Source organism: Polypterus senegalus, chromosome 6 (assembly GCF_016835505.1).
Source record: "Polypterus senegalus isolate Bchr_013 chromosome 6, ASM1683550v1, whole genome shotgun sequence".
Classification (NCBI taxonomy): domain Eukaryota; kingdom Metazoa; phylum Chordata; class Cladistia; order Polypteriformes; family Polypteridae; genus Polypterus; species Polypterus senegalus.
In genome coordinates this window covers 158,842,835-158,866,716 of record NC_053159.1, presented here as the reverse complement: position 1 = coordinate 158,866,716, position 23,882 = coordinate 158,842,835, and the positions used below count along the sequence as shown (strand labels likewise).

Below are 23,882 nucleotides of genomic sequence, written 5' to 3'. Positions count from 1 at the left end.
ACTGCACTTGAGTTCATGTCGTAAACAAATGAAAGTCGTAAACATCTAATAATGATGATAGTACAGTATATACTCAAATTTCACATTGTTCCTACTGATTACCCATTTATATTCAAAAGAATATACTTTCCTGTAAAATTATGTCTTAAAATGGCCACCAATAAAAGCCAAGTCACTAAGAAAAACAAGAAGAGCAGGAATTTATCTAATGCAGGAATGTTTTCCTCATGAGAATGTGTATATAGCATGTTTATTAGCAAGCAACTCCAGTGACCTAATAATATTATTATTATTTGGCTGACACTTTTATCCAAGGTGACTTACAACATCTGAGATACAATTGGTTACATGTTTCCAAATGTAGCACAAGCAGGAAAAGCAACTAGCTCATAGTCACATATTGTCTGTAGCAGGATTTGAACCTGCAAACTCAGTGTTTGGTTCAAAGCATTAACCACTGCACCACACTGCCTACCAATACTGTAAGCCCAGGGTTTAAAAAATTGTACAAATATTGTATACAGAAAAACAGTTAGTTACATAGTGCTTCTGATAAACCTGATTAACTGACAGCACTGTAAATGACACCCAATGTTGTATGAAATTTCCCTGGTGAAGCCGGTTAACAAGCTAGTTTTTTTATCAATTGTAAAAAATACCATGCTTGTGTTTGTGGTTTAAAATGGGGTCTACATGGCATTGGTCCAACGTGAAAACAAAAACCTTTAAACGTACTGAATATGTACATTTTTGAGCCATGAATGTTGTTGGATATTGATCTGTGCCTAGAGATTGCATACGTGTGTGTGTATATATATATATATATATATATATATATATATATATATATATATATATATATACAGGAAGGTTTCAACTTGTTTGCCATCGTGTTCAGCACACAAAAACCAACGAGCAACAGTACCATTTAAAGCCCGGACACACATTTCATGAGGAATAGATGATACCACGGTCCGTATTCTGTGCTTCAGGTCATTGATATCACGAACTTTCCTGCTATACATGCGCTCTTTCAACATATCTCATACCCAGAAATCACAGGGTGTCAAATCAGGGGAGTAATGGTCCACCACAACTTATCCATCGACCTGGAAAGGTGTGGTCGAGGTACAAATAATGCATTAGTGTCAACATAATTTTGACTCACCCTGTATATACAGTATATATATACATATGTGAGATTCTGCCATTTTAAAAGAAGTCTGGCTATGCTCTTCAGCACATTCCCTGTCTTCCTCAAGAGTGAAGTGCCATTCCATAATGGATAGGTCACTACTCATTCTTTTTGCCTTTGGATTATTCTCTTGTATCCTGTTACTGGATTGGAAAGTCAAACAAAATAGGGATGGACTTTCATTCTTTAATTTATCCATGAAACACAGTATTCATTAAACAGAAGTTGCTAATTCTTTGTTGTACAAAAACACTTCACAGAATGCATTTTACAAATCTTTCTCCCATTCAGTCACTTTATGAAATTGACTTTACCATTATTTGGGGGCTGTATGTAAGGAAGAAACCAACTCTACATAGGGCACCAGTTCATCACTGGGTAATATTAAACACATTCAGAAACACTCATTCAGGTGAGCTACACATTAAGTCACAAACTGACCTGACACCTTTAGTATATGATGGGAGACAAGACAAGAGTCCCCTGAGAAAATCCACATGTACCATATTCTTGTAGGATTTTTAAAATGCATTGCAGTATTGTTCTCGTTCTCGTGAAATTCCCTATATAAGATTTTAATAAATGTATTGATTGATCTCTACCACTCATATTTTGAAATGAATAACCTTATAAATCAATGCAATGATTGATAACTTGTAAATCAAACATAGAAAATACTTCATGATGAAATTATATCTGCTGGCCAAGCTATTGACAGAGTTACACGACAAGACTGAAATAGATTTCCATTGCTAACTGCTAACAAAGGGACCCCGAAGCCTATGACAATAGGAATCCCCATAATTCTGCAGATGGGGTCAGCACAGTGGAGCAGTAAACATATAATATACAATCAAGGTCCTCAGACAAGATGTGGATGCTAAAGGAGTAGTCTAAAAGTGAGAGTGTGCAGGAGAAAGATGTTACCTGCAGACTGAACTAGGAACTAAATTGTAAAAATTATGGCATCTCCCTCTGATGGGGGCATACCTATAGATAGATAGATAGATAGATAGATAGATAGATAGATAGATAGATAGATAGATAGATAGATAGATAGATAGAAAAAAACTTTATTTAATCCCAAAGGTAATTGCAGGGTTACAACAGAAAACATGAAAAGCATAAATATACATTAAACAAGACTTATAATAATTTAAGTATGCTAACAAGGCACAAATACATATGTAAATGAATTATCTATATGAAGATTAACAAAGTTTAGGTATTTACTAATTGTACAGTGATTAGAATACTTTTAAGATTTTTCAGTACACGATGTCTGCCATTGGCATAACATATTGTACACAGTGACATTATCTGTTAAGACATCTGCTAAACCAGCTCAGTAACATGTAGCACTCAGGGTGAAGCTAGTCTTTTTGTAAATGAACTATAAGAATGCTCAGATCAAAAACTCTGTGCATACAATCCACAATAAACTCCCAAGGCTCCTGCTTCCCCCATATCCCAAAGACTGACTGTTAAATAATTTGGAGATTACAAAATGGTCATGTGGAGTGTATATGACTGGGATGATCTCTGACTCTATATATATATATATACTGTATAGATAAATAGATAGATATATTATATTTACTTCATATAGAGATACACACACACATACAGTATATAAAAATAGTCTATACGCACAATACGTTCATTTATGCTTCTCAAAGCAAGTTTAAAAGTAAAAGTGCAGACACTGCAAAGTACGTTTTAACTCCTAAACACATTCTTATATATTTGCTTTATTAATAACAATCAGTTCAGATGATCCAACAGATTGGGCTAAAGTTCAGCTTTACAAATGATGAATGCTTTCAGCAAGTTGAATAAATTCAAGCTAAGAAACTCCTGCAAACTTCTAATAATTTGAACAATCTATTAAAAAATTAAACATTGTGTGAAAATGCCTTTTCACTTACAAAGCTGCAGTTGAGCAGGAAAACTAAAATCTCATATGGATATAATTAAATATTAACTGTATATACATAATTAATATTAATATAGATATGTTTGTGAATGCATGTGGAGAGCAAAAATTGAATACACTGAAGAGGGTCCTGAAAAATATCATAATTAAGCTCATTATTTATATCAGCATGAGTAAGTGTAATCCAGCTACCCCCACCTGTCCCAGGGAGTTGCAGCCCACCTGCCCCGTCCACAAGTAACTCTAATTTATTTTTAATTAACCCTCCCACTTACTGCTTCAGTACTTTCTTGTCAGTGAGCAGTTTTAACTCCAAGCCATTCAAAGCCTACCAAATAAATCAAATGATGGTTCATTTGTTAGCCATATGGACTCAGCTGCTAGCACATCTCTCAAAGCAGCCCAGATTTCCAAAGGGTCAGTTAACTCTGGAGTTGTGAAAATCAAGACTTAAAACTTTGTAAATAAACCAAGTACACTAAAAACTAATCATCAATTGTCCTGTCAGTCAAGTCAGTTTCTGTTTCAAATAGAAATTCCAAAAGTGTCATAACTACTTCTTGGTGTCATTTTTTTTCTGCATTGAAATGTTTTGTTTGTTTTGCTCATACTACTATTTGTTTGTTTTCCAGGAACAGCCTGGTATGATTGTTGCTGCTTTAAAAGTACTTTTGAAATAGTTAATGTTGTTTAACATTTGTTATGGTACTTACTGGGACATCATTTATGTTTTGGAGTGTCCACCGTCTTTTTGGGCATCTATTGCCTTGACACAATGATGGGTTGTCTTAACATTTCCTCGGGAGTCACATGGCGTGATGTTATGCACGCAATGCTTTATATTTTGGTGCTGCATGTTTGCCAGAACCCAAGTATAATAATCAATGCACATGTGCAATTTTCTTATGAAATTCCAGTTCTCGAATGTTTTGTTTAAGGGTGACATTTTATCCCCTGGTCTGTTTTCTGAATCTTTAATGACTGATTCCAACACACAGGCCTATCACTCAATAGATATAATTTGGACAGCTGTTTTTTTAATATTCCCTGATGTGTCCTTTTCTCTTCCTAGCCTTATTCAATGCAGTATAATGTCAAAATTAGATCCATTTATATTTTCATGAACCTTCAATGTCTAATACAGTGTCATTGGCCTTGACCAGATCATCGGAACAAAGAGGTTCTTCACTCACCTTTCTAACACACTTTAGGCACGCCTCAAAGTACAAAAATCCTATAGCCATCAAGAATCACTATATTAGAAAACAAATAGGTAAGTAAATGCCTTAAATGAGCTGATTATCTTTTCATTTGAATTCAGTGCCTTCATACATTGCATTTTGAGCTCCTCCTAGGTTTTTCTCCAGGAACATACAGGTATACTTTACAAATGCTCAATCAATCCACTTGACCTTCCAAATATTACATTTAACTGTCACAGGAGCAACCCACAGGGAGAAAGTCAAGAGACAGAGCCAAGATATACTTGTGGAATTATATCAATTAATTGGCCTATAAGCAGCTGGGTATACCCCACGAAAAGCTGGACAAGGCTACTAGGAATAAGTTGGCCTCATCAGCCTCATTGTATTTTAATGTAAAAGCTAGGAGCCGCTGTACTGATTCCTTTTGTAATTTTAAGCATTTCAATCATGTCCACTCTTAATTTATGTTTGCCTAAACTGAAAACATTGAACTCCTTCAGTCTCTTCACATAGCTCACTCCATAACCCTAAGCCTAACCTCTCAGTCCTAGAACTAGCCTGTATTTCAAAGTCTGCAGCTATAGTGCTTAAGTGATTAAATATTAACAATTCAATGATCATCATGCAGTTTTGTGCAGTAGATCAACAGGATTGGGGAACAGGATTGGTGACATTTTACAAACCTATATTCATTTTTATTAATTTTATGCCATTTTTCCATTTGTCTAACACTTACATTTCTATTCACATTCCACTTTTCATGATTCATTTACTTATTTCCAAGGTGTGATATTATTGGGGTCCCAGGGTATACAGGGCTTGCAATGATGTGGTCCCACAAACAGGATTCTAAAAGAGGCATTCCTTAACTTTCTACACCCGTGGAAACAGGATAGGAATCCTCAGACATAGATGATTCATAAACTGTAAGTTTCAACTCCTAGACCAGTGGTGGCTAACCTATGGCACGCGTGCCAAAGGGGGCACTCAGAGCCCTCTCAGTGGGCACGTGCGCCGTCGCCCGAGCGCAGAGTTCGTTACTATAAAGCCAGAGGAATGCGGGGCCGGGCTGCTCCCCTCACCGCTCCCCCTCTTCACGCGCGCCGGAGGTCTTTTCTCACATCACCCGCCCCTCTGCCCAGCAGCCCAATGGGAGCGCTTCCTCCCTCTCCTGTCTGGGGTAAGGTGGGCGGCACACATGCTGCTTGAGGGTGCGGCACGGACTGCAACCTTTTGAGTCTGTGATTCCCATGGTGGGGTTGGAGGGGATGTGGTATAGCGGGTCCACAGCTCAAAATTGAAAAGGCCAGTTTTAACAAATAATTGCCGCACTCGCGGCTTAAAGGGGGTTATGGTAGAGTGGCCGGAGCGGTTTCCGGGAGCTTTGTGATGCGGGCAGTCCTCGCTTAAGCGCACAGGTGAGGAGTCGTCCGCATCTGTAATTATTGCCGGGAGTTGCTAATCGCCACACCTGATCCACGACCCCGTAATATATAATGGAAGCTTTGGGGGCGGAGCTTAATAGGGAAGACCAGCGTGAAACACTTGAGAGGATCGAAGGGATGACAAAGGACAGCACAGTTAGTTATGAAAATGAAATCCTTAAAGTGTGGAATTCTCTGCCAAATAATCTTAAGTCAATGAAGGCACTTGAGATTGCTTTCCTTACTTTGTTTGGAACATCTTATGCTTGTGCAGCTGTTTTCAGCTTTGAATTAAATCAAATCTGACACCAGAAACAGACTAACAGATGACCTGAGTGCTGCATGTGTTGCTCTCAAACTTACAAAGTATGAGCCAAGGTTAGACAAATTATCAGCATGCATACAACAGCAAAAAGCACATTAATTGTTCAAAAGCATACCGAATGCAAACTTTAACCTTTCAACAAAAAGTTGTTTGTATCATTGAAAGCTCCGTTATTATGTTTTTCTTTTAAGACAAAAGATGTTAATGTATGAGTTGCTTTTCTAAACTAAAAGCTCAGTAGATAGATAGACAGACAGAGCATCAGTATTGGCAGTTCAGTCCAATTTATCATCCAGCTGCACTCCCAGGTATTTATAGGTCTGTACCCTCTGCACACACTCACCTCTGATGATCACGGGGTCCATGAAGGGCCTGGGCCTCCTAAAATCCACCACTAGCTCATTGGTTATGCTGGTGTTCAGTTTTAGGTGGTATTCAGGTTAAATTGCCATGTTGGCACTTTGCGATAAATAAGTGGGTTTTGGATTGCAGTTTGGGCACTTGGTTTCTAAATGGTTCGCCATCACTGTCCTAGACTGTGACACAAAAGACAGAGTTTATACTACCACACAGCAGTCATACTCTAGCAGAGGTATACGTAAGGAAGGAGTATGCTCCTTATTCTTTATTTACAAAGCTCCTACATTGCACACAGCATGTGATGTCCTCGATCCCCCTTCTCACTTTCTTCCAAAGGTGGCACACACCCCAACAGACTGTAATAATCAATTACTGAACTTTCAGCCTTTGCCTACACTAAACGAATCACATACAACACTGTCCATCTGACTTTCAAATCTGGGTTTGTATACAATCATGGTATCATACAAAGGTGACAGGGCTCCACAGTCTACTTAAGACACAGCCACCTCCAAACATACATTAATATAATTTAATTCCTACATCACATTTAAAGGCAGGCATTGATTATGATTGATAATATTAATATCCAACTAATCCGCTGTCATTCAAGTATAAACCTGTTGCAGCTTGTCTAAATGACCTCCTTGTGTCATTTCTAAAAAAGTTGTAATTTAATTTAGAATGCTTGATAATTAATTTTAAACACTTGATAATGAACCCTGAAAGGAAACCCTGTCTGTATAACCTGTTGCCTAAATCTTTCAGATGAGCTAAACTAGAATTATTATAGCATTTAAACATAACACAGCTGTTAAACAGGTAAAAATATTACTAAAAATTACTTTAATGCCATCTGCATGAGACTTAAAAATCAGTTAAAAATGTACCTTTTAATGTAACATTCACTATATGGGCAAACACCCATCCAAATTCTTCAGTTCAGGTGTTTCAGCCGCACTCAATGTTAACAGCCACATAAAATCAAGCACACAGTTGTGCAAACTCCATTGACACACACTGGCAATAGAATGATCTGATTGACTTTAAATGTGGTACTGTCATAGGAGTTATTAATGGAGAAATGTTCCTTGCTCCTGGCCTTAATACACATAGGGCTGTGACAAATGCAAATACTGACATCCAGAAATGCTGAGGAGTGAAAAACCCTAGGGGATACGTCCCAAAAAGGCAATGATATATCTCTGCAGCACAGAGCCTCCACCCTGGAGAAGAAAGAAGCTGTGGAGAATGGACCACAAGAGGGACAGTTGGATTGTCAGGTGGAACTTTATCCCTGAATCAGGAGTACTCTGAAGCCAGGACATCAGGACAGACTTGAAGGATTAATGTTACTGTGCTTTGGGGTCAAACCGCAGAGTGAGGTGCAGAGACATTTGTGCAGCTCAGGGGCTAGGACACCAGAGTGAGTTGCAGAGAATCCTGTGGCATGCTTCAGGATCACAACAACAGAGCGAGATGCAGAGGCTTTTCAGGCATGCTTCAAGTCCAAAACATTGGAGCTTCTAAGTGGTAACCTTCCTCTCCTTAATGGAAAGTAACATATTGATGTAAATAGTTCTCACCCCATTACAGTTTTTCCAGTGTTTTGATTTGTAATACAGGAACAAATGGCTCAGACTCCAATAAATCTTTATGCTGTTGTTCATTTCGTTTACCCCACTATGGTGGTTCATATTCATTATAATATAAACTCAAATTCCACATTCCTACTGATTATCTGTTTCAGTTCAAAAGAATACACTTTATTGTAAAATTATGTTTTGCAATGATCATTTACAAAAGCCAAGTCATTATGAAAAGCAGGAATTGATATAATGCAGGAATGTTTTACTCATGGGGAATTGTATGTAGCATGTTCAAGACTAAGCAGATTCAAGATTCACATAAGTATATTGTTTATTGTAAAAGTATGTTTTGAAATGTTCATCAACAAAAGCCAAGCCATTAAGAAAAGCAGAAAAAAGCAGGAACTGATAAAATGCATGAATGTTTTATTCATGGGCAATTGTATGTAGCATGTTCAAGAATAAGCAGTACTGGTGACCTAAAAATATTAATACTAATATAATATCCAATGGTTGAGAGACAATTGGTTACATTTCTTTTGTTTTCCAAAAGGAGTACAGGCAGGTGAAACGACTTGCTTATGGTTACACTGTGTCAGTAGCGGGGTCTGAACAAACAACCTTACGGTCTGAAGTCCCAGGTCCAAAGCCTTAACTATACTTCCTGACAATAATACTAGGCTTTGGTAAAAAGTTACAAATAACTGTACAAGATAAGCACTCACTTAGTTACATACTGTAGTACTTCTCATAACCCAATTAACCAACGCCAGTATAACTGATGCCCATTGTCTTATAAAATGTCCCGAGCGAAGCTAAATAACACAGCTAGTAAAATGTAACACTTCATTTTTCCTTAGAGGAATGATCTGCTCTCTTACAGTACAGGAATTTCAAATTCAGAATGAAAAAGCTATTGCAGCACTTAAGGATGCAGAAGAAAACTGCATGTCCCCCTTGTAGGCTCTCAAGATTAAAATCTAATTAAAAGCGACATCTGGGGACCTTTCCATTGCCTTCCAAATATGGTGGTCATGACTTTAATCATGAATTTCTGAAGCAGCCAAGAAGAACTGAACTACTGAATGTATTTGTGGATAAGGAGCTATACTTGTCCTTTATTTTAACTATATTTCACATACATACATTTCACAATTTTCACTATATGCAGTGTAAAACATGCTAGGTTTATAAGAAGAGGTGTGCTTTATAAGAAAATATTAAACTGACATTAATTGATCTTAACACAAATCGTCCCACTTGTCCCTAGGACCCTTGCCCTTATCTGTCAAAATAAAAATACTGCACTGTTGATATAAGACACTTTAGAATGAACAGGTCTTTGCAAATAATTGTGCCTTATAAAATAAGAAGTGCTTACTCACATCTTTATTGGTTCAATTTGGCTACAATTTTGAGGCTCTAAAATCAGTGAAAATAACAAACCAATACAGAGCTCAGCACACTTTTAAGCAAGTACTTCATAATTCATCCCAGAAAATCCTAGCAGTTCTTTCAGAATACTATCTTCCTTTTGGCTGTTGAATGACTCTTCTTCAGTTTATTTATCCTTAATGAATAAAGATATATGCAATAAACAAAATCCGTGAGCCAGAGTGTAAAAGGAACCCCACTATGTATCTACCAAGATGGTGACAAAATACAATAAAATTCAACATTAGTGCTGCGCACACTGCAATTTCATAAGCACTGCAACATCCATTTTGGGAAGTGGCTAGACCCCAGATGAGGTTAGACTTGTTCTGGCCTGAGTGGGGTGTTATAGTGTTGGTGTGAAATGAGTTATAGCTCTCTCAATGAACTTACATGGAGATTACTCTATGAAGTATAGATGCCAGCCAAATACAGAATCGGAAACACTTCAGATGAGGGATACAAACAGGAGTAGTCATCAAGAAACACAAGCAATGAACATTGTTCTATGCTCAACATCTTTCATAAAAATACTAAGCAGACTCGTTTACTTGTTATTTTGGCTGCCATAGTTTACTAGAAAAGATTTTGGTGGCTTTGACAAAAATCAGATGTTTATAGCAAAAATATTTAGAGTATCAGTGTTTATTTCAACATATTGATTTTTGATATAGTGAGTAATGTGAAAAATGGACAAGCATTTGATTATTTGACAGAAAATGTTCGAGACTGGGTGTATAATTAAGAAGAACTTTAAAGAAAGAAATACTATGGAAAGAGCTTAATGTGTGGGCCACTTTTACACATAAAATCCCACCATGGCGGTACTAAGAACACAAGCAGTGTTCTGCAGAGCAGTAGGAAAAAGCCACATGGTGACACAAGTCATTTATTCTGAGTAAATGTGTGGCTAACACCAAAATAAGTATAGAAGCCTGACTGCATGCTTCCCACAATGAAGAGCTAGCTCTCTATGAGTTCTGCCTTGCTCAGTGGGTACTTTTTCATGGTTTTGATTCACTGATTCCTTAAAAGGGTAAGAAAAAAAACTGAAACAAAATCTGAGTGATCGTGTTCATCCTGTTGCATTTCTATCCCTCCAGGGTGACTTAACCCCCATCCAAAGGGCACAAGTGGTTCGAAGGGCATGATGATGATATAAATTATATACCATGGCATCCCTAGTCACCAGATCTCAATCTAAAAGAGCATTTGTGGGACATCCTGGAGTGGCGCTTGTGACAGCACATGCACCAAAACACTGCCATTGAACATTTGTGTTGTGCTTTACTCCATTACAAATCCAGCCATTTGTGAAGCTGTCCACCTGGTTAGATCATTTATACTGATGTTTCCTGCATTTTGTCAGTTACCTGTAATAGATAGATAGATAGATAGATAATCAAGGAAAACTTTCCTAGCCTTGAGAGATAAAAAGGTCTCATAGCTACCCAAAGCTAGCTTGGGACACAAGAAGACACTTGACCCTCTGTCTTTTCTCATTACCTGACACTCTGTCTGTAACCGCTACATGACCATCTGTCTTTAACCACTGCATGACCCTCTGTTTCTTCTCATTACATGACCATCTGTCTTTAACCACTGCATGACCCTCTGTCTCTTCTCATTACACGACCCTCTGTTTCTTTTTATTACATGACCTTCTGTCTCTAACCACTACATGATCCTCTGTCTCTAACCACTACATGATCCTCTGTCTCTAACCACTACATGACCCTCTGTGTCGTCTTATTACATGACCCTCTGTCTCTTCTTCACTACGTGACCCTCTGTCTCTTCTTCATTATTAAGCCCCCACCCATCTCCCATTTGCCCTAAGCCTTTTCTCCCTCTCTATTTTTTAGACGACCCTCTGTCTTTCAATCTTAGTAGGGGGAAGCATTTTAAGACCCTGATTTAATACATAGATTTGGAGTTTATCAGTTTTTTTTTACCATCAGGTTAATGGGCTAAACCTGAGTGACGATTGCGGACGTGGCTCTGCTAAATGAGATGACTAATTTAGCACAAGCTGTAAATACAAGATTTTAGTCACCCAAACATACAAATATACCACATCATTAATTAATTGAATTTGATATTGTATTGAGTGTTATTCCCATCAAGTCTTTCCCAGGGATGATGTGACAAAGCTCATAAATAATGTCTCCCTTCACAAGAGAACATCCAGTCTCTCCCTCCCTCCTTCCCTCGCTGTTTTACTTATTTTTAGACACACATTACAGTATCTATTGAATGTCTATTCCTGCCTATACTGTGTGCTGTCTGTAGCAGACACTTTAATTGATGTTGCAAACACTGAAACATATTGGCAGGTTACCTCTTCTGGATCTATATTTTGAAAAAGAAAATACATTTATGTATATATATAATATTTATCATTTAAAGTATATATAAAAAATAATATATCAATAAATGTAAGTATGAAAGGTTAAACAATGAATCATTTTAATTCTATGTGGATTTTTTAGCTAATTATGTCTTAGATGGTCACACTGCATGGTTATCCTCCCTGCATGGTGCTAAAAATAATTCACATCAACATCTTGAATAATCCCAGAATAAATAATTAATTCATATAACAGACACATCCAATAAAATAACACATCTAATTCCAGCCACTTGCTCAATCAGTTCCCGTAGTTATGTTTCTTTCGAACAGTGAAATGAAAAATAAAACCAAAAATCACAGGCTTGTTTTTGTGCATCAAAGACTCGATCATTAACAGAAGATTACTACAAGTAAATAGGACAACTGCCAAATCCTAAAATCTCACATCAGTGACACATTTCACTGTTTACTTGTATGCTTAAATTAAAAGAAAAATAATAATAATAATAATATATCTAAAAAAAATGTACGTGAAGCACAATCCTAACATGATATGTTCTTATCTTGCAGAAACAGAAGGAGAAATTATGGTGCACTGCCAAACAAAATCCAAGCTCCTAAGTCGCAGCAGTATGCATGCTTTACATAAATTGGAAAGAAATATATGCAACTCTATGATCCTTAAATCGCAAGGAAAAATCATGAATGTGAACACAGCTGTGTGTAAATTATTCAACACCATTATATAATATAGTGAGGTATAAATAGAAAACCATTTAAATATTCAAAAATCTGCTTTTTAGACTCACACACACACATATATATATATATATAGTCAACACAGCATTCAATATTTTGCAGAAAGTGGCAGCTAGAAGCTAATCTTCTTCTGACATAAATTATTTTTAGCGCACCCTTCCAAGTATTATAGATCAGCATATAATTAAAGATATCTCCTATTTCAGGTTTTCCACACTCATCTTTGACTCCCTGTATTCTTCATCAAGAGGACAGAAATTGTTAATTTCATGCAGCCTAATACTAGCCGTGCAGGCTACTTGACATATTTAACTTTATTATGCAAATTTTACCAAGTGTACTGCAATATCATTTGTGGCACCAATCCTGGCACTAATCGAGGTCTCTTGGTTTCTGAACATCTGTACTTGCAAACTTCCTCTTCAATGACTTATAAAAAGGCATAGACATTTGCTGCTAAATCATTTGCCTGTGGTGGAAAGGCATCAGGGATTTCGGGTTCTGCTGAAGGGCAGTTCAAAGAATAAAGGAGCACAGTCCAAGCTGCAGTGTCATGAGAGTTAATGTTATTGGATCCAACTGAGGCAAGTGTCAGATAATTGTGTTTTTAACTCACTGATTTCAAATTCTGTTCTCAGTAAACTTCTTTTTTTGTCTTCTGACTGTCTATTCCTGAATCTGGCATTAACGTTGGTTTCTCAATTGCTTATCTTTCCATCTATTCATTTTTTATTAGCATGCTTTAACCATTAAAGAATACCAGGACAGTGGAACCTATTATAGCAGCACTGGGTGCAAAGCAGAAAGCAGCTATGAACTGTAGGTCTATTCAGAGTCACCAATCAACCAAACAGGCAGACCTTATGACAAAGGAATAATGTGTAAACTGTGAACTGACAGTGATCAGACCAAAACATTCAAGCCTGGTCCCTGAAAATGAGCAGCAGCATTGCTGCCTACTGCATTTCTGTCCAGCCGATAGATAGATAGATAGATAGATAGATAGATAGATAGATAGATAGATAGATAGATAGATAGATAGATAGATAGATAGATAGATAGATAGATAGATAGATAGATAAGGCACAATATAATAGATAGATAGATAGATAGATAGATAGATAGATAGATAGATAGATAGATAGATAGATAGATAGATAGATAGATAGATAGATAGATAGATAGATAGTACTTTACTGTTCCCCAAGGAACTCCCCAACAGAGACCTGATTCTTTTGAGAAGCCACAGAGTCTTAAAAAGCATTTATTGTGACTGATTTCTGTTTCGCCATGGCATGCTCATTTTTCTTCTTAGTTTTGGAAACTGGCAATAAACAGGGTGACCTAATTAGCACTCCAAATTTTCTTTGTTTCTCCACTCCATCATTTGCAACTGACAATAAATAACTACTATATGTTTATACTGTATATAAATTTGTATATAGTGAGGGATGGCCGGTCTTCTTACCCAGCTGGGACACCCTTGATCCCCGCATGGGTACCCACAAGGCATGTTGGGTATTGTAGTCTCAGGGAACAGTCTTTTTGGGTCTCATGGGGGCTGTTAGGGGTAGCAGCGGTATTTGGGAGTCCCTACTCTGTATTTTTTCAACCTCACCCAGAAGTGCTTCAGAGCTTCAGCGTCATATCAACAGAAGCACTCACAGTGATTAGAGAAAAGGAGCTGCCTGCCTCACATCAATGAGCCAGTTTCGTGAGAAGGGGGATGACACAACTTGCAAGGAGTAGTGGAGGAGGCAGTGACAAAGAAAAAAGAAGATTAAAGAGTTGTACTGAATTGTGGTTTTGCTGAATTGTGGCTATGGTGGGAAATGTTTGGGGAAGAGTTTCCCACAATCAAAGACTCTTTGCCTTTTAAACTTGTGTCCAAGCCTGCCTGTGTCGAGTTTTTGGGGTGCTATATATATATATATATATATATACTGTACTGTGTATATAAAAGGGTGACCATAAAGTAACCACTGAACATCAAAGTTCATAAGAACTTTTACAAACAAGATGATTCCGTTCAGTGTATCAGGTTCATTTGTTTAACTAATAGCTAAGCTGTCCCAATATCTCCTCCAGATATGTCTTAAAGGCTGAAAAGGTTTTAGCAATTTCTGCTACAACTGCATGTTTCAGTTGTTTGTTTCAAGTTCCCACAACTCGTTGAGTAAGGAAACACTACCTGACTTCAATGCTAAATGCATTACCCCTTAATTTTTACTGGTGTTCTCCAGTAAGTGATTCACCATTAAGTTGAAAGAATTCTTCTGGATCTAATTTATCAGTGCCTTTCTGAGTTTTTAGGACATGGATAAGGTCCTCATGCAGTGTCTTCAGCTTGGAGACTAAACAGATTTAATTCTCTGAGTCTGCCAGAGTACAACATGTCTTTAAGTCTTGAAATGCACTTGATTACTGGAAAGGTGTATTCTGTGGTTCTGAGTTTGTATGTGGATGATGTTGTAGGCTTAGCTCTCACCTAGTATAATATGTGCTTTTGTGTCAGTGTGTCTGACTTTACTGGCTAGGGGGAGACAGGCACAAACGAAGGAGGCATTAAATATTCTGAAGACTGTTGTTGAGAATTCCCTAGCAACACTTCTTAGCTGAGTGTGATGAAATAAACCAGCGGCGAAAGGTTCTAAAGGATAATGCATCATGGTGAGGACCGCAGCATTTATCATGATGGCCTCTAACTTCTGCCACAGTGTTCAGTCCTATAATACAGATTGGACTTCCTGATGAGCTCATTCAGGCATTTGGCATTCCCTGAACAGGAGTTACACCCCCATTAAGATTTGACTTATGCCACTAAGTTTACTATTTAATCTGCATAAACAAATGTAAACATCAGTATACTTCACTTTATAAACATTTAGTTTAGAAGACAGTCATCAATCATAATTTGTTACGCACACCTTGGTCAAATAATCACTTTCTGGTCACCATCAGGATATAAACAGTACTATTTACTGAGCATATTCTAACTATATGTAAGACTCATACTGTTTAATTACTCACAAAAGTGCTGTATAAAAGCTTTGGAACCAACAATACAACCCACATACCTTCCAATAACAGGGCAACAAAGAAAGGAGATGTAGCATTTTCAAATTAATAACTTTTATTTTTTGTTTTTGTTTATTTCGCCTTCTACAATGTCTTGTATTAGGAATTTGTTAGTTTTCGCATAACCCTTGGGGTCAGAGCACAGGGTCAGCCATTGTATAGCACCCCTGAAGCAATTGAAAGGTTAAGGGCCTTGCTCAAGGGCCCAGGAGAGTAGGATCTCTTTTGGCAGTGACAGGGATTCAAACCGGCAACCTTCAGGATACCAGCGCAGATACTTAGCCTCAAAGCCACCACTCCGTTGGTCAATCTAGCCACAAACACAGCCTGCTCAGCTAAAAGAATGTTTAAGTAGTCTGTAAAGCTATATTTAATACTCTTCAAGTCAAGGTAACTCAATTTATTTTTGCATAGCACTCTTCACTTCATGCAGGCGCAGAGCATTATAAAACTTTACAGGTACAGGTTACACACTTTACCAATTAGAAAATGCACATATATAAAAAATACAGACAAGTTCAAACACACAGTTAACAGAGCAACTTAAACCTGATTGATGCCACACACAAACTGTGTGATTTTTCGAAATCTTAGTCAAGTGACTACTCACACTATATACAGTAATATGTGTTCACACTGTACATTCCATCCAATTGATATGCCACGACATAGATGCTCAGATTATACCTGTCCCAATAGACAGTTTTACCCATTGACATTTTGCAATAAAGCTTTAACTATTAAATACAACAATATGGCCACAGGCTTCTCTAACTGTCAACAAAGAAAAGAGTCGTGTTACTGGCTCTGCTATACTATGCTCTGAAAGTTCAAAGAAAAGAAAAAGGGGTAACTGGACATGCAGGTGAACAAACCAGATAATAAGTTTTGTCTGTTTTACAGAAAGAATTGGAGGCACTTAATTTGTTTGATTTACTATTGTGTGTGTTTAGTTCAGATTCCAGTAAAGGTTACCTATGATGCTTTAGGTATTTAAAATTCAGTGATATGTATGTTGCTATATAATAGCATTTTTAAATCAAAAAGGTGAAAATGAGCATAACAATAGCAATTAATTTCGGGAAATCTGATGGCAACATCAGAAGTTCGGGTCAATAGACTGCTCACACTACAACAGCAACAACAACAATATTTATTTATATAGCACATTTTCATACAGAAAAATGTAGCTCAAAGTGCTTTACAAAATGAATAGAAAAATAAAAGACACAGTTAGAAAATAAAATAAGTCAACATTAATTAACATAGAATAAGAGTAAGGTCCGATGGCCAGGGTGGACAGAAAAAACAAAAAAACTCCAGACGGCTTGAGAAAAAAAATAAAATCTGTAGGGATTCCAGACCATGAGACCGCCCAGTCCCCTCTGGGCATAAGATAACCGACATAAATTTCTGACATGACAGAAATTTTTCCAATCGTGTAACAGCCCAAACGTAGGGCGTAGCATCCCCTCTCATACGGCACATGAAACAACAGCTGACGAAAATGAAAATCAGGGCAACTAAGAAAATCAGTCAGCGGGCCCAAAACTGTGGCAAAATCGTACAGTATATACCCAACATAAGGCAAAAAGGATTCTAACAGTATATATACATTGATACTATTGTTGTGATGTGGCGAGTGGCAATGGAAGCAAGGAAAACAAAAACTGCAGTCAGTCAATTTTCTGGATAAAATAAACTTCTCAGGTGGTCCATGATCAGTTATAATAAAAAGTCAAAGACAAAGTCAGGCACAATCACAGTTCTGGAGACCTAGACCAACTCCCTACCAGTCTCTGGTCAATCTACATTAATACAGTATATAAGATGTGCTGGACTGTCTGATAAAACAACAATGACTTCTACTGTGTTTCTAATGAACAAAATAACAGCCGGCTACTAAGTGCGGGAAAAAAGGAAAAAAGAATAAAGGAGGCTCCATCCAAAGGAACACGCCTAATCTTTAACTTTTCCACACTCTTCCTCAATCAAGTCAATTTCTATGACAAAGCTAGCGTATACTTCTAACACCTAAAGAATGGGTTTGCACTGGTTTCGTAACTCTCCACCTAAACCTGACATTCTGCTAATAAACCAAGCTAAGAACAGCCAACCAAGTTAACTGATCATTCTTGCTGCAGTCACTCTTCATTGGCATGGAGTCTTGACTGGTCTGACCTTCTATTTTGGTCAGTTTCACTCACTCAAAGCACAAACTTCAGAACACATTTGCACACAGATTTGAGTCACCGCTTTCACTCAAACCGATGACATCCCTTAGTTGTGAATGAAGAATACAAAGGACACAGGAACACAAGTTCTTCACAGGGGGATGTTGACTCCAACTCTTTGGTCAATACAACAGATCTTTAACTGCCTAATTAATTCAAAATACAATTCACTATCCACAGAGAAGCTATGTCTATCCCTGTGACCAAAGGAACACGTACTGTATAATCCACACCCTTGCCATTTGATGGATTATGGGTTTGCGTCACACAGTGTTACTATAACCCTCCAAATTTAACAGATCTTAAAACTCTTGAAACACCATAAAGTTTCTTTTGTTTTTACTGAAGTTTGATTTGAAAAGAATAAACTTCTACTACAGTTATATTTGGTTGAAGTGTATGAGTTTTCTTCTGGGAAAAAAATGTTTCCACAAGGTTTGTATCTTTCACACTGTAGATCTACTAGCAAATATATGTGACATTTACAGTAGGTGCCTTGGTGTTGTTCCAAGATGGAAAAGAGTTTATTTAATGCAAGACAAAATCAAGACAGACTTTGTATAGTTGCATCTGAAAGTCTGTGAATACCTATAAAGAATAGAGCTACGTTACATTTAGTCTTTTCTGTGTACAGAAAAATACAACTCTGAAAGCATCTGTATCAATAACATTGACCACATGTAACAATTTGTATTTTCTTATCTGAATTTTTAATTTACTAGTCACATTTTCTTAATATAAGTAGTGTAGGTAGGCACATTTTTTTTATCCCAAAAGGAAGGGCCACCAAGTCCATCAATATTCGGTTCATCATCAGAATCGCTTTCAGTCAATTTCACCGAAAACACAGACATGCTTGAAAGTCGCTCATTTCCTATTAGAGTGATTCAACATTTTGCAGGATAGTAGTTAGCAAAAAAAGTTACAACACTGTTAATTTTTTTTTTTGTTTGTGTTTCTTCAGTCCTCTTCTCCCTCTTTCAAATTCTTGGCTGGCTCCAATCATATGAAACAAATCATATGTAATTAATGTGGGCTAATCCGGAGAAATAATCCCAGGCACACCAAAACTTTACACATAAGTTACCAGTAAGTGAATATCCAGTAATAAAAGAGACAAATTAAAGTTATGAAATATATAGAAGGGGATGCTCATGCAAGTCACTGCTAGAAGTGTGCAGTGGAAGTTAAATACCACTTTCTGAAATTTCTATAATTGATCAAGCAATTCTGATTGCTGTGTTACTGGCAGGGAAGCAACAAGCTGTTTTGAGGGTTATGGAAAATTTTGTTTTTGGGTCCCCCCCCAATGTTAAATATTTTGAGGAGTTAAAAACTGTGTGTATGTATATTTTTGGGGAGCCCTAGCGGTCATGGGCTTCTATGTATACTCGGCATGGCCACTATTTGCATGCCTGTGCAGCAGCCAAATAAGGCTGTGTAGCCCCTGAGCCTTCATATTTCACTTCAAGGTAGTAGAATATCACTTGGACTGCCATAACCAACTCTTAATCAGACAGTTGCTTCAGCCTTGCACAGAAAGATGCCATCATTTCTTTCCTTCCGAGACAATGCCAAGAGTCAAAAGTAGCTCAGTTTTAGGTCAAGGGGCTCAAACCATTAAAGAGACTAGCTGGTTATTTGGTAGCACTATTTCGCGGACTCTGTGATGGTTATTAGACGCGACTACTGACCCTAAACATGACCCACACAGGAGATGATGAGCACAAAGCAATTATTAGGAACGGATTTTGAATATGAAAGGAAGCACAGACAGAGGTGCAAGACAGTTGTCTCTTCCATGATGGCAGGGTTTGAGAGTTTTATTTATACTCATATTTTTATTCTCCTCTTTTTTTTTAGTTTTGGAATAAAATCTTTGTGGTGTCACTGCATCCATGTCACAATTCAAGATGTAAAACAGAGTTCCAAATAATGAAATGGTAGTTTGAAATTGTGCATTATGTCAATTGTGATAAAATGGGAATCAGCTAGAGTATATTGAAGTCAAATGCCCCCACCTAACACTACCAACTCTATAAATATTCTAAAAAAAGGAAAATCATTTCAAATCCTTTCATGAATAAATGCAATGCTGTCATCATTGTAACCACAAGCCCAGACTCTTGTTTCTACTTGCTCTATGACCTGATATATAAACAGCACTCGAAACTCTTCAAAAGTCAGTTAGAAAGCCGAAACCTTGCATAATGTTCAATTAATAATGCAGTGTGCCAATTTAATTAAGTTATCTTCTGAATAAAGATCCACATGATAAAAACCTAACGCGTGATAACCTTGCATCATTACACAACTCTTAATAATTCTCTCAGACCTCTGCTTCTTTATGCATTTCCAGAATTTCTGCTTCTCAGACTGGCAGCAACAGTTCTATATCATGGTTAGTAATGGAAAACAATTTCAGAAAATGTGTAATATGCCCTATAATATAAATATACTAATAACCCGCTGGCACCGATATTATATAAAGGACAATTCAAAAACATCTGTTGACATTCTTGGCCCCTTTAACCAGCAGGGTGATTTCAATGTTTGCCCAGGATCCAAGAGAGCACATTTCCTCATGTGCCACATGACAAAACACACCAATGCCATCGACAGCACGCTATCATTAAGTGTGTCAGTTCAAAAAAAAAAGAGTAAAACAGAGTGACAAAAAATAGGATAAGATTTATGGGCTTACCAGTGGTCTCCACTATGCCTTCAAGGATGACAACGATTTCAAATTGCTCTGTTTGCATGGATCTCTGAGAAAGGTCATAGAAGGGGCTCTTGGCGTCGATCACATGACAAATGGTAAGGGGAGATACAAGGAAAAGCTGGTCGGCTCCAGTGCTGAAACCCACATCCAGCTCCAGCTGATCAAGGGGGAGAAACTCTCCCTCGGGTGTTTGCCTTGACTACGCAAAGCAAGCATGGAGAAGGAAAACAGAGAGAGGAAGACATTAGTATTGGCTTACAACTACCTCCCACATTCTCTGTCATTACGTTACCCAAGCAGAAAGTGAAAAGTGGGAATATGAACATGTTTTGTGACAGTAAATTGCAAATGTAAATTTAAGGTTGGTTGAACATCTCCTATGACAGTTTCTTTATTGATTTATTTTAACAACTGAGGTGAGCATTTATTGATTTCCTCTTTTCCCATGCAAAAACAAGCAGTTTGGCCTAGCAGACAAAGAACTGAATATTAAACAATCTGAAACAGTACTCACTGTGAAAGGCGCTATACTGTATAAGAAGGGCTGATATAAGAACTGATGGAAACCACCATCAAAAATAAATATGTGATTCAAGGAAAGTCTCTTCATCTACTTCTGTTATCAGTGCAGGATAGATAAAATATCTTGGAATGCTCTAGTACACATTTTATTATATTATGTGTGTGTCCAAGTGTGTAAATTGCTGTTAAAAGATACATACAAAGATATGAAAGACACTATATGAGAGATACTGTACTTGTTTCAAAAACTGCATCAAATCAATTTTGTAAAGAAAAAACAGATAGATAGATAGATAGATAGATAGATAGATAGATAGATAGATAGATAGATAGATAGATAGATAGATAGATAATGCATGTATAAAACAGAAAGAATATATGCTGTATAAGATATAAGCACAAGCACATTTACAGTATATAACCACAGTTCTCCATCATTCACTTGCTTTAATATGAATGAGTCACACAAATAGTACTTCATATGTACAGTATCTGTTTATATTTTAATTAGGTATACAGTGCCTTTCATAATGAGATAGTTATGACAAACATGAATCACAAGTGCATTGAGACTCACTACTTATATACTATGAAATGTGTTGCATAATTTAAAGATGAATTGATTAACATATTAAATAGTATATTTTTTCATGTATAGCACTTTTCATGATGTTTAGTACGGTGTTGTGGAGCCACACTCTTATATAATAATTTATGGCCTATACCATTCAATTACTTGCAAATGAAAGACGTACATACAGCCTTCACACACACACAAACACACATACATACACACACACACATATATATATATATACATATATATACATATATATATATATATATATATATATATATATATATATATATATATATATATATATATATATATCTCGCCCGGTTCAGATTTTGTCCCTGCCTTGTGCCTATGCCTACTAGGTTAGGCTCCAGCTTCCTTACAATCCTGCTCAGGATTAAGCAGGTGCAGAAAATTTAAGGATGGATGGATATATCTCATGTGGCCATCATTGCTTTCATGTATACAGTGCCTTTCACACAGAGATCTGTTCCCACCTAGTAAATGACATTGCCATCCACACAGATACACAAGCACAGTATAAATGTGTGCAGTACAGTGAGTGCTAATCTGCACTACTGTTATTTGCGGTAGAAATGGCTCATTTAAAGAAGTGTCAAATCGTTTCTGAAACTGCTTTCATAAAAACCTCTCCACTTCACCCTGTTTGCTGAAGTGGCTGAAAGCAAATTATTATTTCAGTTCATTGTGGAGTTTTAATGAGTCTGGCTATTACCTCTTGAAAATTAACTATGTGTGCACTTAAACTGAACGCCCAGAATTTAAATCAGGAAGCGATGTATGAGTTCGCCGCGATGTTTGTCGAATTAAACTTAACAGTGCTCTGCAATTTCAGATTGCTTTCAATTTGTGCTCATAGTGAATGGCCTTGAAAATCCTAAATGAGCTCTCGCTTAAGTATCCGTACACGCCGAGCGCACGCCGCGCATGTCTCTTAAGCACGTGTCTAAAGCACGGGCTCAGGTTCAAGTCCTGGGGATAAGAATAAGTGATGAAGGAAGGTGCCCTACTAGAACACTTACTTTTAACAGTTTGCAGCGGATCTGTGCCGAGACCATGTGGCTGTTTCGGAGATTGCCCACCCTGAACATGAGAGTCAGCTTCCCGTCTCTCATGGAAATAACTGCATGTTCGCTGAACATTAGGGTCTCAGCGCGTTTCTTAGGCTGAGACATCTTTATGAACATACAGCCGATCAAGAAAGCGTCTACGATGGATCCGAGGATTGACTGAAAAAGAAACAGAATAATGCCTTCTGGGCATTTGTCCGTGATGTACCTGTAGCCATAACCAATAGTAGCTTCAGTCTCAATAAAGAAAAGGAAAGCCGAAGGAAAGTTATAGACGTTCGCAACGCACGGAGTGTACTTGTCATCGTGGGCTTTGTTGAGGTCGCCCCTGATGTACGCTATCACCCACCACATAGATGCCATAAACAGCCAGGCTACGGTGTAGGTCAAGATGAAAATGAACAAATTCCAGCGCCATTTCAAATCGACTAGGGTGGTGAATAAATCCGAGAGGTATCTGCTGGTCTCGCTGCCCAAGTTACCATGCTGGACGTTGCATCGCCCGTTCTTGTCCACGAACCGTTGCCTCTTTCTTTTCGGAGCGGGCTGATTAAATCCAGAGCCGCTGGATGAAGTGGTCACTACCTGGTAATCGTCCCCAAATTTCTTTCGAAGTGCAGACATAATATGATGAGGCTAACCAGAATAATGATACCTGGGATTAAAATACGTACAGCTTCTGTTTACAGCGCTTTTCTTGGTACCTGCTGCAGTTTTGATTTTTTTAACGTGCATTCAAAATAAGACGCACATCAAGTAGCTCGAATAGGAACAATTTAAAGGCTGAAAAATGATCCCTCTTCTTCCAACCATTAGTAAAGGAGGGGGGAATCCAGTTTACGTAAATCTTTCGCCCTTAGCAGGCAGGAGCTATAACAGGCATTGCAGATAGCATTTCAGCTCCTGGGGGTGGGGGGTAAGCAAATCGGCTGTCTTCCCAATATTTGCCGTGCTTTTTTTCTTTTCTTTTTCTTTTTTGAGAGGTGCCGATTGATCATCAAGTCCTTACAGCTTGGCACCGTCTTTCTTTTCTATTTGATTTTTTTTATTATTATTTCGAGAGTTTTCAAAATACCAT

The 23,882-nt window shown here is 37.5% G+C and overlaps 1 protein-coding gene across 1 annotated transcript in view; it reads right to left on the bottom strand.

Annotated features, from left to right (window-relative positions):
* Window positions 1–23,454, bottom strand: part of kcnj3a (potassium inwardly rectifying channel subfamily J member 3a) — a 355,259-nt gene extending 331,805 nt beyond the window's left edge. Inside the window, exons 1-2 of the mRNA XM_039757434.1 lie at window positions 22,757–23,454; window positions 20,597–20,813 (exon numbers count right to left, since the gene is read on the bottom strand). Of these exons, the coding sequence (XP_039613368.1) occupies window positions 20,597–20,813; window positions 22,757–23,428 (889 nt within the window). The 5' untranslated portion in view covers window positions 23,429–23,454. The remainder of the gene's footprint in view (window positions 1–20,596; window positions 20,814–22,756) is intronic.
* Window positions 23,455–23,882: the final 428 nt, after the last annotated feature.